At 43.7% G+C, this 15,200-nt stretch overlaps 1 protein-coding gene and 1 long non-coding RNA gene across 2 annotated transcripts in view; one reads left to right on the top strand and one right to left on the bottom strand.

Annotated features, from left to right (window-relative positions):
- Positions 1-10,210, bottom strand: part of LOC126539178 (lysosomal protective protein-like) — a 24,367-nt gene extending 14,157 nt beyond the window's left edge. The window contains exons 1-5 of the mRNA XM_050185926.3: positions 10,101-10,210; positions 8,654-8,840; positions 5,690-5,852; positions 4,677-4,922; positions 1,787-1,878 (exon numbers count right to left, since the gene is read on the bottom strand). Coding sequence (XP_050041883.2) covers positions 1,787-1,878; positions 4,677-4,922; positions 5,690-5,852; positions 8,654-8,840; positions 10,101-10,209 — 797 coding nt within the window. The 5' untranslated portion in view covers position 10,210. The remainder of the gene's footprint in view (positions 1-1,786; positions 1,879-4,676; positions 4,923-5,689; positions 5,853-8,653; positions 8,841-10,100) is intronic.
- The window catches only part of LOC140214123 (uncharacterized), a 19,882-nt gene continuing 13,537 nt past the window's right edge, over positions 8,856-15,200 (top strand). Inside the window, exons 1-2 of the long non-coding RNA XR_011891055.1 lie at positions 8,856-9,181; positions 12,724-12,803. This is a non-coding gene — a long non-coding RNA (uncharacterized lncRNA). The remainder of the gene's footprint in view (positions 9,182-12,723; positions 12,804-15,200) is intronic.

Raw genomic sequence — 15,200 nt, 5'->3', positions numbered from 1 at the left:
TAATTGAAGCCGAGGTGCATTCGAGTCCGAACATCGTCTGCTAGGCTATTTCAACCAGCTCGACGTTGTCACTATATGCTAATCCTCTTCCAACGCAAGCAGAATATTGAGCAAGCGTGGAGTAAACTCCTACATTCACCACTCGACCACAATTGCTTACTTTGGAAATCGTTTTCCGCTGTTCAAGAACCTTCCACGTGGGGACGCTCTCCGTAGACTCCTATAGTTGAAGCTTCAACGCATTTTGCGATTGGAATTTGGATGCACAAAACAGTGTGGGATCGTGTGGCATATAGGCAAGGCGCGTAGAATCGATGTCCTACTGATTGTTTTGAAGAATCGGCTCTACGAGTAGTCACTCGCAAAAAATGCTGCATTATTATATGAGTGCGCAGTGTCTGTATGCAGAAACGATGCCTGCTTCCAGCTCATGGCCACTAGGTGCGCTGGTTGTCCATGTCTCTGTAAACCACTAAATATTACACTAATGGCATGCACATCGGCAGGGAAAACAGTTTAAGTAGAGTAAAGATGTTGAAACAGTGCACTGCCTAAGAGCAATGGTTAGAAAACGAGTTGTGAAACAATATCAAAGAGCAAAACCAGGAAATCAGCACGAACACTTTTTATCGCAATTCAAGGGTCAGTGCCCTACTCTCCGGGGCTAAATCAGGAAGCGAACGCGTGTAGGGTAAAATCTGCATATGAAGACGTCTCGTGCAGAGCGTAGGGAAGGATTGCAGATGTCATTGAACGTATTCTGTTGTAATGTTAGCGTTTCTATTCATCAATAAATGTGTAAGCAGCTGGATTAACTGAGCAGTTAGGTTCGAACGTACAGGGAAGCATAAACGAAAGCCGTATAGGCATTTGAAAGCATAAATGAGACTGGCTGTGGAGACTGCCGACCTACGCATGAAAGTATCGCGGTACAAAGAAAACACACTCAATCAAACGATGTTTATGCTGCGAATAACGTAGCCGAGTATATAGAGACGAAAACATGTACTGCAACTAAAAGTTCTAAAGAAAAGAAGCTAGGCCCATACTTCGCCAACTCTCTAAGTGTGTGGTAGCATATTTAGATTGTGTTAATTTGGACGGCTCGTCAGCTGCGAGCATCCTGCGATGTTTCTGTGCCTTGTATCTCTTACAAACTTGCGGTTTCGTATCCATCCACGACGTGCCTTGCGTAGGCTCGGCACATTTCTTTTCTTTTTTTTCTGTTAGATACCTCTAGAGTTGGTGAATTCACCAACTCTAGAGTTGGTGGATTCTGAGCATAGCATAGGCGGACTTAAAAACTAAGCATAGGCGGACGTAAGTCCGCCTATGCTTATATAACGAAATGCGCGACCGATGACGGGATCTAGCCACCACCTTTCCGAGCAGCGGCCCATTGCTCTAGCTATTAGGCCACGATCACACGAATGATTATCCTATACCAAAGCAGCTATTATTAGTTATTTCGTCGTCAAAACTAGCGCTTCGAGACGCCGTGCTAGACAGTGCTGCATTTCGGACAGGCCTACATTATTCGTCAGAAGGATGCGTAGGAAGTGGCTGCAGTCAGCCTATAACGCCATCGTATCAAAACTTCAAGGTATGGGCCACCGCCCCATTTCCAAGGGGATGCTTATATCATCATGATCTTCCTTCTCGCAGTCATCCTCAATACAGTAGAAAACAAAAATTATCTGGAATTCCGATGTGGATATACAGCACAATTCTAATTAAACCGGCTACACCAGTCTCCACCGAAACAGTATAGATGCGTTTTATTTACCTTAGTCCGTAGAGTCCGTGATAGTAACCAAAGAACACCAAGGCGTTGCCGAGGATGTTGAAATCAAGGGCACCATTTCCAACGGCGTATCCCTTAGCAAGGAAAAGAAATGCATCGAGTGAGTAAAGTGAACATCTCAGAACGCCTTGCAACAAAGAATTTAAAGGCACACTAAAGAGAAGAGTAATTTAAGCGGTAGTTATAAGTGACCATTCTACAATACTCAAAAACCACTCTTATCAGGAGAAGAGGCTTTGTAAGATAGAAAAGGCGCAAAAAAGTAAGACGCGGGTAGACGTCCCCATGAACTTCCCTCACCTGGGCGTCATGACGTTATGAGTTTGGAGAGCGTCTATGGCGCGCTAGTTCACTTGTGTTCGTAAAGATGGACAACATTGTATTCTCAAAGAATAAGTGGCGAACTTAGCAAGCTTTAAGAATTTCTAGTGCACCACTACGGAACGAGAATATACTAAAATCATGACGTCACGCAGATGTGCCAGCAAGGAGGTCCCACCGGAAAATTCAGAAAATGGAACTTTGGGCTTAACCTTATTTTGCAATATTCAACCTATTTACGTGAAATCTGTGGAAGTGGAGTCTCGGAAGAATATTTTATCGCTTTTAACTAATTTTGTCTTTCCCTTTAGTGTTCCTTTAACACTGCTGCAAGCAAAGTCTCTGTTCTAGGTTAACGACGCTGAAAGCTGAGGCTCAACCAAATATAAAAGAGCTTGCTTGTAATGAAAGAGACCACAGGAGGAAACACGTCAGCAATAAAACTTGAGGTGATCTGCATTATTAATTCCTTCGTTATTAATATAGGAATTTATTTTGAATGGCTTCCAACAAAATAGTATTGCTTCTTGCAAGCAAGGCTTCAGTTACTGCTATACACAGTCTCATCTCGAACTCTGTCGATAACAGCATCGAGTAATCGTTTATACAGCCCCGCATTGAAAGAGCGGATTCTTCAGCACGAACATCAATCACCGTAGTAACTTTGGCTTCTTTGAGCATGATGGCATATACAGAATACGTATAATAACATAAGTGAGAAGTCACTGCTTTACGCCAGCAACGGGCCGCGAATTCTGTTTTCGAGCATATTGCTGAGACTGAACTCTAGGGCTGCGCTCGAACAAGCGCGAAACTTAGAAATGGACGCACTACATTTTGTAAACTGCTCATTATTTGACAATAGTATTGTGGAATCACGCGCACAGTGCGAGTGTGAAAAGAAGCGTACAAAATTTGCTAAGTGTGTTCTCAGTATTGTATATGTGATTCCTTTCAATTGCGGTAGCAGTACGTACGTCGGCCAGATTGGTTGGGTGTTGAATAAATTCCGGCCTAAATTAACGACTGAGAGAGCACGAGTTATTGCCATCGTGTAATTCGTTCGCATTAAACCTGTAATTGCAATAAGTATTAGTGTAAGTCTCTTCTACAAGAAATTTGGATCTTGAAAAGGAGCCGATGTATAATTGCATAATAATTAGTTGAGGCCTTTTTTTTATAAAAAACAAACTGCGAACAGTGCGTCAGCTCAGCTTCTGTAATTATGTATCAGAATGAAAATGAATTTGCGAGTTCTCATCAATAGAGGCATCCTGGGAATAGTGAAACCAAAGTGGTGTGCGCATGCCTCCATTACAAGTGTACTTATTGCCAAAATAAATTTGTTGTGACTGTAGGGATCTGCCTTGTCACCTCTCTTTTTCTTCCGAATTTTCGCTCTACTTCTTTCATGTCGTTACAATATGGTACATTCGAATGGTAGCTTTCGAACACTCTCTTGTTGCTCTTTCGATCACACTTTCTTGGAAGCGTGCTTCAGGTTTGGCTTTTCGAAATTGAATATCCAGCGTTCGGAAAACACAACTATCTCCCTATTTCATTCGAGTAGGCGCACTCCCATTCAGAGTCCTTGCAAATGCACGACCGCGATTTGACAGAGTTTTGAACACAGAGCTACATTTACTTGCGTTGTTGGGGCGACGTCTGCGACAGCGCTGATTTATGCGCACAGAGGAAAGAAATAAACTGAGCGAGAATTACGACGCGCCAGCCACCATTCGCAAATCAACTCTCCGAGCAGCAAGCACACTTCCCTGCTCTTTTTTTCTCTCTCAAAAATTCCGCCTAATACAAGACCCTGCGCTCGACGGATTCAGCCCAGTATGCTTGGTTCCTGGTAGGTTTTCGTAGACGCACACTAATTCGGTGACTTTGCTAACTCTTCTGTCGACATTTTAACGCGATGTCCTTGTGCGACTTCGATTGTTAAACGCATGCGCATATCGTCTTCGATGCAGCGTGCGGCCGCGGTAGCCACGCGTTGATGTAGCAGCCGTTATTCTTTGCGAAAACTATGCTCTAAACTTGGCAATCGTGGCTGTGGGAGGCACTAAACATTAGCGCGACGTGATACCGTGTGGGTTCCCCACGTTGTGGCTTCAACTTTATCCCGTGACTCTCCCTTCCTGTTTTTTCTTCTTCCTCCATCGTTATGTGCGTCTGCGCACGTTGTGTGTCCACCGTGTTAACAAAATGAGCGACGTTAATGTGCTTTCGCTTCAGGCCTCAGCTTGCACTGGCGATGAGCTGAAGGGTTCGGCGCGCGTGCGTTTTCCCGTTGCTCCGATCTCGGACGGGCTCCGCACTGTTGCAACCCGAGTGCGACTGTGGTAGGAACCAGTCGAATGTGTCGTTATCATACTCCGATTCTATATACCGAAGCCAAGCGCATTCAGTGCCCGATGAAATTTTCGAGAAAGCAATTTCACTGCTCCTCGGAAGCCATGTAACAGGCTTAGCTTGAAACACCGGAAAAAAAGTTCGGCTGCGGTCGCTGATAAGTTGGATAAACTTAACAAACCACACTTACCTTAAGCTGAATGTCCTTTGGATCTTTAAGCACACGCAGTGTCAGCATGGGCACGTAGATTCCACCATAACTCTCGCCTGCGATGTAAAAGTCGTTGGTCTTGAGACTGGGGAACTTGGCGAAGAAGTCCTGAAGGGCCAGGTAGTTGTCGTCCGCTGTCTGATCGTCGTTTGTCGAGTACTGCCCGCTAAGGTCGTAGGAATAACCAACTCCGGCAGGTGATTCCAAGAAGATGATGTTTGCGATCTGTATCGAGCCCCACAATGGATCGTATTTGTTATATACAATATTAATACAACACGAGGATTAACCAAATGGGAACAGAATATGCAGATTCAAAGCACATAATGGACTATATATGAAGCGAAACTTTGGTGAAGTGGTTACTCAAATGATATACAAATGTTAATCTTCATCACAGGTGCCTTGCAGCATGGATATTGCGTGCCTGCCCAGCAAGATGGCAACCCACGTAGCCATCCCTGCCACAGGACCCCGTATTACTGTCCCCAGAATCTGCTCACTTTACTAGGCAACAAACCGGTCTAGCAGACGAGCCATACGCGTAGAAAGAACGTAGCATGGGAACCTTCGCTTTTATGAGGGGTCATCCGTCGGAAGGAATATGTTTCACTGAGGCTATTTAGACAACGTCCGTAGTTTCTCTGCGTAATTCCGTCAAGAACAGCTGCTAGCAGGCGCATCTGTAGAAACACTAAATATGGGGCACACATAAAGCAATTTGCTATAGGCGGGCTGTACTCTGTGAACAATTGGGACAGACAGCCATGGTCAGTGGAGTCCGGGAGGGCTCGAAAAGAAAGCTTCGCTTTGATAAGTGAATCTCCTCAAAACATCACGTAATTCAACAATGTGTATATCAATTGTTTACCCGCACGGAACATTGCGATAACTGCAGGCTTTCTTTTTCAGTCTTAGACATTGCGGCACAGCTTAGAACTAGTTATTTCAGGTGGTCCTCATTCAGCGGTATAGGGAAAAGGAACACTCGCCTGGTTCCATCTGTAAGGATTCATGATCAGCTTGCGCCCTCTCTTGACTGCACGAAAAGGTCCCTGCTCCGACATGAGTCCCAGCAGGGAGCTGCAACCTGGCCCACCATTCATCCACAGAATGACTGGATCGGTCTCAGGTGAACGCTCGCTGCCGACAAACCTGAAATGAATCACGTGAGACGCATTAAAACTGGATCCGTCTATATACATACAGGCTTGGTTATTCAGAACTGGACCATTTCTCGATTCACTCCCCACTTTGTATCGTATGTGGGGACATAGGTGATGTGCAACACTTCATCTAGTTGTCCTCAGTTCGAAGAGGACACAAGGGAGTTACTTCGCGGTATACAGAAAGAGAGCCCTTCCACGCCTGTCTTTTGAAGCTTTAGCGCTCCCTGAAGAGCCCGAAATAATAATTTTTTAATAATTTAATAATTTTTTTATTATAGTGAAGGCTTTGTTTAAGGCGTATTGTTTGTTGTCTATCACATGCGTGCTGGAAGGCTTGTCATGTAAGAATTCAAGAAATGCTGTCTTGGTATGTCTTGTCATGGACTGCGATCACAGCTGGTCGAGGCACTGTCGATTTCATTCCTCGGAGATATTGAACTGGTTAACGTTTGGTAGAAAACCCATACTAACAGCTTAATAAAAGCTCAGGCGGAAGAACTGCCGGATAAGCACGTTGCGCTAACACCACCAGATGCAAAAACGACACCAACACACGGCTTGTTTATATTATTGCGCAAATAAAGGCTGTTGCATCATGCAGTGCCGCTTCGACTTGCGCTTGCGCTGAAAGAGAATTCTCTTCTTTTGTACCTAAAACTGGTCGAGCAATTCATGGCGCCTAAATATATTTCTTTCGCTTTGGTAACGCTAGCGTATTCAGACAGGTTGTAGAGATTTAGGAGCATTACCTCTACAACGCCGTCATAGAGTACGGCTTAATTAGGCAAATACTGCAGTAAACAGTTAAGGCAAAGACGGATTCCTACACAAGAGGAAGCGTGAAACATTGCTAACGGCATTCCATTTAGTACAGTTCGGCTATATGTTGAGCTTTGGAGTAAGAGGCAGAATTGGCTGACGCGGTATAATGTATGATAGCTGTACTCTAATCCAGATACGTTAGGTGCTAGTCGATAACTGAATAAAGCAGGCGACAAATACAATATATATCCGGGACGACAACTGGCCGATGCCTCAGAGTCAGCGTAGCCACAACGAAGCGAGGTCCTCGAAGCGTGTCAAGTTCTTGCTCCATTTTTTTAATGCGCTAGCATTAGGAGTGTCAATGTACAAAAATGTGTAGGTGTGTAAGTGTATTTTATGCATGTATATAAATATGACACCACTATATAACTATAAACGAAAGAAGGGAACTGAGGGGCTCGACTCTTGTTAATCATGAAGATACAAAACTAACAGACTTTGTCGTCATATTCTATATATATATATATATATATATATATATATATATATATATATATATATATATATATATATATATATATATATTGTAAGGTGATGTTCACGAGCTCGCGCGACCCTCGTCCTGCCTCTTCAAGTAGCCAAGTGCAACTGACCGTGGTCCGGTGCAGACCACCGTCAGTTGCACGGGACGGGCTTCCCACACCACTCTCGCATACTTTTCCACTCTGACAATCCTAATGCATTATTAAAACAGTTATGCATTTGCTTTTGCAGGTTAGACACGTCAATGAAATGGCGGGTCATCTGGCCGCTACGGGGCTACCACGTGTCACAGGCTGCGTTGTTGGACCACGCCTGCGGCGTTCACTACCGTAGCCGTACAAACTACCAGCTGACGTCCAACATGGGACCGGTTACACAAAAAGTGAGAAACAAAAATTACAGATTACCGGCTATAGAGCAGCGCAAAGAAGTCTTTTCGAAAGAGGCATACGCAAGGTTACCTTTTAGTTTGCAATTATCGGTAATTACACTTCAGTACAAAAAATGTGAGACTCTAGGGTAGGTTTCGTTGCTGGCTATTCTTTGATTGTAATTTCATGCAGAGCCCACCACCGTACAGCAGCCTTTATCGCAGAATGAGTACTGCTGTGGAGCTCCGCTTAAGAGGAATTAAGCTCGGGAGCATTCATACTAGCACCTGGGAACGGATAAATCGCTTTTCTACTCCACCACTGCACCGAAATTCACGAGATTTGTTGCATTCAAAATAAAATGCCACAGTAACTGTGGTTCGCAAGCTTTTTTATTTATGTCGCCAGTAATTTTATACAAAAGTTGTTAAAAACATTAAAATTGAAGAAAAACCTCAAGTGTCAAATTTACAACTCGGACTTCAAGGAGGATAGCAATATTTTGTAAAGTGAACCTCATAATAAATCTCAAATGGTCTGAATTTAGGTCCTATACAACATTCTGAAATATACCACTGGATTGTGAGTGGGACATTTGTAAAGCCGTCGTAAACATTTTGGCAGTTACAGGTAAGGTCCTAATTCATATACATTTCTCTGCTTTAGATGCTCTGATACTGTTCGCAGAAATGCGTTATACGTTTTTCGTTCAGGGCGACGCATTTGTAAATCTCGTGGTTTTTCAGCTTAGCGATATTCGGCAGCATATGCAAAAAAAGAAAATCCAAGCTCTAATTTAAATTCTGCTTCCCAGAGTCGCTATAATTTACCTTTCGCTATAAAACGTAACCTCTCGTTTGAATTAACGCTTCGATTACTTGGCAAAAGCAGTGCTGCGTTTTACCTGTATTCAAGTAGGGAAATCGGAGTTGGCCCCGAGCTAAAGCTTCCACTTAGCAGCATCGCTGTAATTGTATCACAAGACGAAATATATGGATACACACGTCTATATTGGAAATAAAAGCGTGCTGCGAAATAGGATTAAAGCCGGGAAATTCTTGCTTTGCAGCTTTAAAGCAGAATAGATGTGCATTCTTGTTTCTCTCACCAGTAATGCAACCGTCGCGTTCCTCCCGCTCGAAGAAACCCGGAGTATTGCTTGAAAGTGGTGCGATTGGCCAAACCCGGCAGGTACGTCACTTCGTCCTCGGGCGGTCCTTGGGCGGCCGCCGCATTGACAGCCAGGATAACTACGAGGGCAACTACGACTTCGGTACGCACCTGCATCCTGGATGCTTCATCACAGTCAGAGAAAAAAAGGAAGTAAACTTTGCTTAGGGTGGTCACGTACAACTTTCTTTTTTTGTCCAGACAGTTTGCAGGGAAACAGACTTAAAGTGAATAACAGTGGTGGAGCAAGAAATGCCGCTGGCACCAGTGTTTCGACAAGGGAGCTTGTATACTTCAGGGCAGCAGCTTGATGCCCTGGCGCTGCCCTATCGCTGCCCTGGCGATGCCCTAAGGCTGCCCTATCGCTGCTCTGGCGCTGCCCTGGGGCTGCCCTGGGGTTGGCCTGACGGCCTGTGCTGCCCAGAAAGGGACAAAGATCACGATGCTTAAGAGGACGTGAAATTGGGTGAGTCTATAACTCTTCAATCCTTGCAAATGCTCGTTATGAACGGTAAATCTAGATAAATAAACAGGTACAACAAACATATTGCCGCTTTTGTTGTACCAGTTGCTGCATACATGTCCCGTTCGCAACCCGCATCCGCCATTTTGCAAGTCCCCTTGTCGAAACGTTGGCTCAAGCGGCACTACTCTTGGTATATTGGGTCGCTATATCCGATGTACCGTGGCTGCATCTCCGACAGTCGATATAGCAGCGAATGCCTGATACCCAGACTTAATGAATCACATCACATGTAAGGAACGTCGATTATGACAAATCAGCTCAGGGAAATCCCCAGACTAGATGAAGCTTCATAGAATGACTAATTATCATCCACACGGTAGTGCTGCAAAACATTTCCGGCATTTCCCGGCATAACCTCAATAACACGTACAAAATTAAACCCGCATTTTCGTATAAGCTATTGCGAAGAAGAACGCGACGATCAGGGCAGAATGAACACTTTGATACAGTCGAGCATCTCAGAAATTTTTCCTGCTCGAAGCTTTCATGCCTTTGACAAGCCAACAGTGCAAAAACTAATACATAGAAAAGAGAGTGAATATAAGCATGTTGCATGATCAGTGCAAGACTCAGAATTTACCACGCCTTCGTTAAAAACATCGAAACACGTTTTCGTCGACACCCCACCACCTCACCTACCTCTTCAACGTACCAAAAGCCTAACCCGAACAAAATAAAATGGCGAAATAAACGTTCATTGTAGCCCACTTGAGTGAACAAAACAGCAAATTTGCATCTGACTGAACTTAAATTGAAGAATTTCTGCTGCACTTTACTACAACTAACTTTCTAGATGCCAGATAATAGCTTGTGTGAAAACTCGTACGGCGCGACGTGTTGAAATAAGAGGGCTACCTACTCGGATGAGAATCTCCGGCGATATGCGCAGCCCAGACGAATGACAGCGACCAAATGCACAAGGAACGATATGGAGAGCAACTGTACCCGCTGAACACGCACTCAAGCATATAAGCCAGGTCGCAGGAATCGTGGCGGTCTGTTTGATAAGCGTCTAGTGGCGCAAAGATAGCCGTACCGCTTGGAAGCGACAGAGGGAGCACAACAATAGGCTTGGTTAGAGCGGGGAAAGCTGATACCGGAAAGCTCTTGTTGTCCATACGTTCGGAAAACTCTATCGCATGCGTCAGCAAGCAACCGTCGTGGAACCTTGCCCTGAGAGACCAAATGCCGTCGAAAGTTGCCGCCGCACCGCCTGTGTGAGGTGAAGATGCGGCATCCTTTAGTAATCGCTGAGCTTGCCCTAGACTTCACGGGCCTCAGCATTTACTGTTTCTCTGCGTTTGCACGACGGCCCTCCAGGAGCTGTCAAATAAATCTTCTCAGTATTCATGACGTAAGTGTTTGTAGCATTCTCACTGTGAAATTCGAACGCTCCTGCTTCATGAAGCGATGCACTCCAGCTTTCCGATGTTACTAAAGTGTGGACCCAGCTCTGGACCTGCACCGTCTTGCGCATATTTAAGCTGACGAGTGCTATTTAGAAATGTTCAGCATGTAAGCATCTAACTGGCGCAATATCTCTTTCGGCGCACTAACCACTGAGCACGCAAAATGACTTGGTTGTATGTCACACGAGGTCGACAACAGCAAAAAAGAAAGAAGGATTCAAGGACTCAGCTAGCGTTTTTCTTTAACCTATGTACTAAACCTATTGAAAACTAGCTAATTGCGATTCGCATGCGTGTGCCTCAAGCATGATATAGGACGCAAACAAGGAAAGAAGACAGCAGATTTGCGGGACCTAACGGAATCACTACTTCGTTTCCACCGAAGCTATTTCATTCAAGCAGCTGCAATAAAAATAAAGGTTGGCTGTAATTAAATTGTACTTAAAACTTTAACCGCATATGTCTGTCTGAGAGCTTGCCTGCATTTAACACTCTCGACCACTTATTGAATTTTTGAAAAAATGGCAGTAATTAATACCTACACAGTTCACTTCGCGAGAATTTTGGCCATATTGTTATCTGAGTTATCGCTAAATTTCATCTCGGCGGCTCCCATAAGTCCCCCAGGGCAGCGGGTTAAATTTTGCATAGTTCGTAAAACACTTATAATGCTCCAGATAACTACAATACGTAATTTAAAGTTAAGGCCATAATTATTCCACACACTTCGAATTTCACCTACACATTATTCATTGCCTGCCCCTAAGTGAAAAACAAATGTCGACAATCTACCTTGTGCTATTCACCGGGACCACCAGGGAGCCCGGCTACATATATCCTGTAGTGCATAAAAAGTTAGTTCAATAATTATTTGCAATGACTGGAATTAGGCCAAGAACGTGAAAGTGTTGCCTCACATAACAATTACCAAGACTCTCATTTCATGATAATATAATATATACTTACAACGTAGAGTTCTCTCGGGACATTGGGGAACAGAGCTGATAGCGGCAGTATGACAGTTTTGAAGACTTCCTTAAAGGGATCTTGAAAAACTCCTTGGTGAAAAATCCCAGTCCATGCATAGCATACGCTGCTGTGAGCATCTCAGCCAAATTTGTTCTTTTTCTGCTGTAAAAAAAAGAATGCTGAAATAAATGAAATGAAATGAAATGAAAATTTTGGAGTAGTGCACGGCGCGTGGACCTCGAAAGTCGAGAGCAAAGTCACCTTTCTCTCAAACATTCTCTTTTCAATAGTCGTTTTGTCCAACAATCGTTTTGTCCAATTGCCCATCCCCTTTAGCTTATTACTTCATTTCAACTGACTATAACAATTACTTTCCCCTGGGCTAGCTTCCTCGTGCTTCATTGTTACTTCGCATGCTTGACTAACAAATCCCTGAGCCCTTCGGATCGACTCACTCTTCTCGCTCTTAGACCGGTAGGGTGTTGCTTGCTTCACATGTTTATTTATTTCTTCTGATGCGATCGCCCCTTAATTGCAATCGATCAAAGGACAATGCGGTGGGTTGTAAGGTTTCGGGTTTCTTTTTTTTCAGAGGTCGAGAGTTAAGCCGCCGTACGTACAGAAGCATGCTCTCTAACAATGTTTCTTGGATTGGCCGGTCCAGTTGGGCGGTGTAGTCTACGCTGACCTAAGTCAAACTATATTCTGGACCTGCAGTCTCGTTCTACAAACATAGCCGGCGCAAAGCCCCGAGTATGCTGCCAGCTATAAACTGAAACACACGGAGCTGTTGTTAAGCTGTTGTTAAGCTGTTGTTAAGCGGTAAAGTTTGAACTTGTCCATCCTAAGCAGCGTGTATACGCACGGACGAGGCCAACATAGGGAGAACAGAGAATTAACGACGATCGCCTTGTGTTAGCGTCTTCCTGTGTTTTATCCAAGTCGTTCTATACCGTTCACGCGTTGCTTATAGAACGCAATGCACTCTTTCAAGGTTGATTATTATTTGTCAGCATGTGTTGTCGTTCGTCTGCTTGAACGGGGTGGATTTTCTCTTGAGGAAAATGAAGGTTGAGCTTGCCGTTCTTTTTGTCACTTGCGCAGGAAACCTGAGCTGTACCGGTAGCTGGCCCGACGACGACGAGGACATGTCGGCTCACCCATCGCAGAAACGAGACGGAGTCGTGAGTGAAAACACAGCTTGTTCTTTTTTCTTTTTTGTTCTGTTCAGCTTATTTCCCCTGGCAATAAAACGTGATGATGGCACCTGTGCCATCAAGTAATACTTTTATTTATTTATTTTATTTACCCTCAAGGCCAAATAATTAGAGGGGAGCGGGTATACAATAAGCATGGTGTAGAATAATATAACAAAGCATATAGTAAGGCATGGTAACTCTTAATTATACAATGTTAGCTAAAGCAGATTTAAATCGGGTGTTATCATAAATCGAAGCAATGTCGGTAGGAAAGGGATTCTAATCTTGTGGAGTGCGGTGTAAAAAAGAGTAAAGAAAGGTTTTAGTATGACATGGCTCGATTCCAACCTTAAAGCGATGATCAACACGGTCCAATATATAACGTGGCTGAAGAATGAATTCGTCACACAGAGTTGGGTAATAGTAGAGCCTACGAAAGAAGTTCAAGCGAGAATTTTTTCGGCGGCATGCTAATGACGGAAGAGAGACAACCGATTTCATGGAAGTTATACAGGTAGTGCGGTTATAACAGGAACCAATGAAGCGAGTAGAACGATTCTGTGCCATTTGTAGGAAAGTAACCAAATTGTTAGTGCTTGGATCCTACACTTGAGTGGCGTATTCTAATTTAGATCGAATGAGTATTTTGTATACCAAGAGCTTGAAAGATGAAGGAGCTGCTGAAGAGTTACGACGTAAGTAACCTAACATGCAATTAGCTTCCCTAATTATCTTCTCAACATGCAAAGGACAACTTCGAATTAAAAAAATAAGTAGAAAGTAAGTAATTTTCCCTATGTTTTAAGTATGTTTTAAGTAAGTTAAGTACTTTCCCCTATGTTTCTACTATGTTCTTCCTAATTTCTCCTATGTCTTAGAAACTAATTTCCAGTATGTTCGCCTTGGAGTCTTTGTTGGCTACTCATGATTAATAAATATCGGAAGCTTCGGTTAACCCCCTTTCTTCTCAACTTAGATTAGATGTGATATCAACTCCTAAATATTTATAGGAGGAAACCGCGGCTAAGAGAGAGTTGTTCAGGTAATACGTAAAAGAACTACTAGATGTACGAGAGACACGCATCACTTTACACTTGTTAATATTTAATTCCATTAGCAAAGTATTGCACCACTTAGATATAAAATTTAGGTCTGACTGACAAACGTTAGCGTCGTTATCGGCAACTATTTCACAAAATATTACGCAGTGAGCGAAAAGATGAATATTAGAAGAAACTAGAGTAGAAAGGTCGCTAATCTAAATGAGAAAAAGAAGGGGGCCTAATACGGAGCATTGGGGGACTCCAGATTGAACAGGACATAACAAAAAACAAACAGAAACGGGGCAAAGGAAGGGGGCTGATAGACTTACTTTTTTATTTCTTGAAAGCGTTATAGGTCGATTTCCTTCTATTTCTATCATCCACTCGCTTTTATTATCTGTAAGCGATAAATGTTAAGTCGCTAATGCACCGTGTTTATTCCGTCCATCATAAAAAAAATATATCCATGGCTACCTCCTTATTGTAGGTATGCGCGCTAGAGACACTGCTTAGCAAGTTTCAGGGCTCGGTAACGTGTGAACTTTTCGGTGTCTCTGAAGTGTGAGCCATCGGGGAAGCTAAACCTATCTTTTCAGTATTTATTTAGCACGGACAATTTAGTTAGTTTTTTCACGTTGCAATTGACAAGCTAAAGGACGTCCATCAAGGCCACTTATCAAATGACTCTGGTAAGGCCGATGCCTTCTTATAGTAGGTGCAACAAGGATGTTAAGTTAAATTTGCCAGGAGGAATTCACAACGCCTGTGTAACGCATATGGCGCTCTGTCAACGAGAGCAGCTCATGTTTGTGTCACGAAGGCGACCTTTGCTACGGTATTGACACGCGGTGGCCTTTATGGCAGCACAGCATTTCCTGTTTAAATTTTGTCCCTGACGCGGACCAGATTTCAGCTGACAGAGTACCTTTTCTTTTGTGCTTTCACGGGCAGCCTTTCCAAGGGCGGCCATGGGAATTTAGCCTCGTTTTCACACTCGCCCTCGATTGAGTTTTGCTGCCAGACCTTTAGATAACAGCACCGCTCGATTTCCATCTGTGACGTCATGGAAGAAGACTGGCAGATAATTCCAAAAAGAGTCGACGGAAACGCCTAGGGTTGCTTTTTTTACAAATCACGGTATACTGGTGTTGTACTGTGGATGACTCTGAAAACGGTCGCGACAGTTTGTGAATGCACAAGCGGATGTGCACGTTCTATAGACAGGACGTGTGCTCGTCTCCTAGTCCCTTTTCTCCCTTCTCCAATGCAATGTGACCAACAGGGCTGAGCCTGGTTAACTTTCCTGCATTGAATTCCCTTAACATTTCTCTTGTCTCAA

The sequence above is a fragment of the Dermacentor andersoni genome, chromosome 11 (genome assembly GCF_023375885.2).
Source record: "Dermacentor andersoni chromosome 11, qqDerAnde1_hic_scaffold, whole genome shotgun sequence".
NCBI lineage: Eukaryota > Metazoa > Arthropoda > Arachnida > Ixodida > Ixodidae > Dermacentor > Dermacentor andersoni.
The sequence above is the reverse complement of the archived record's forward strand: the minus strand, read 5'-3'. Positions and strand labels throughout refer to the sequence as shown.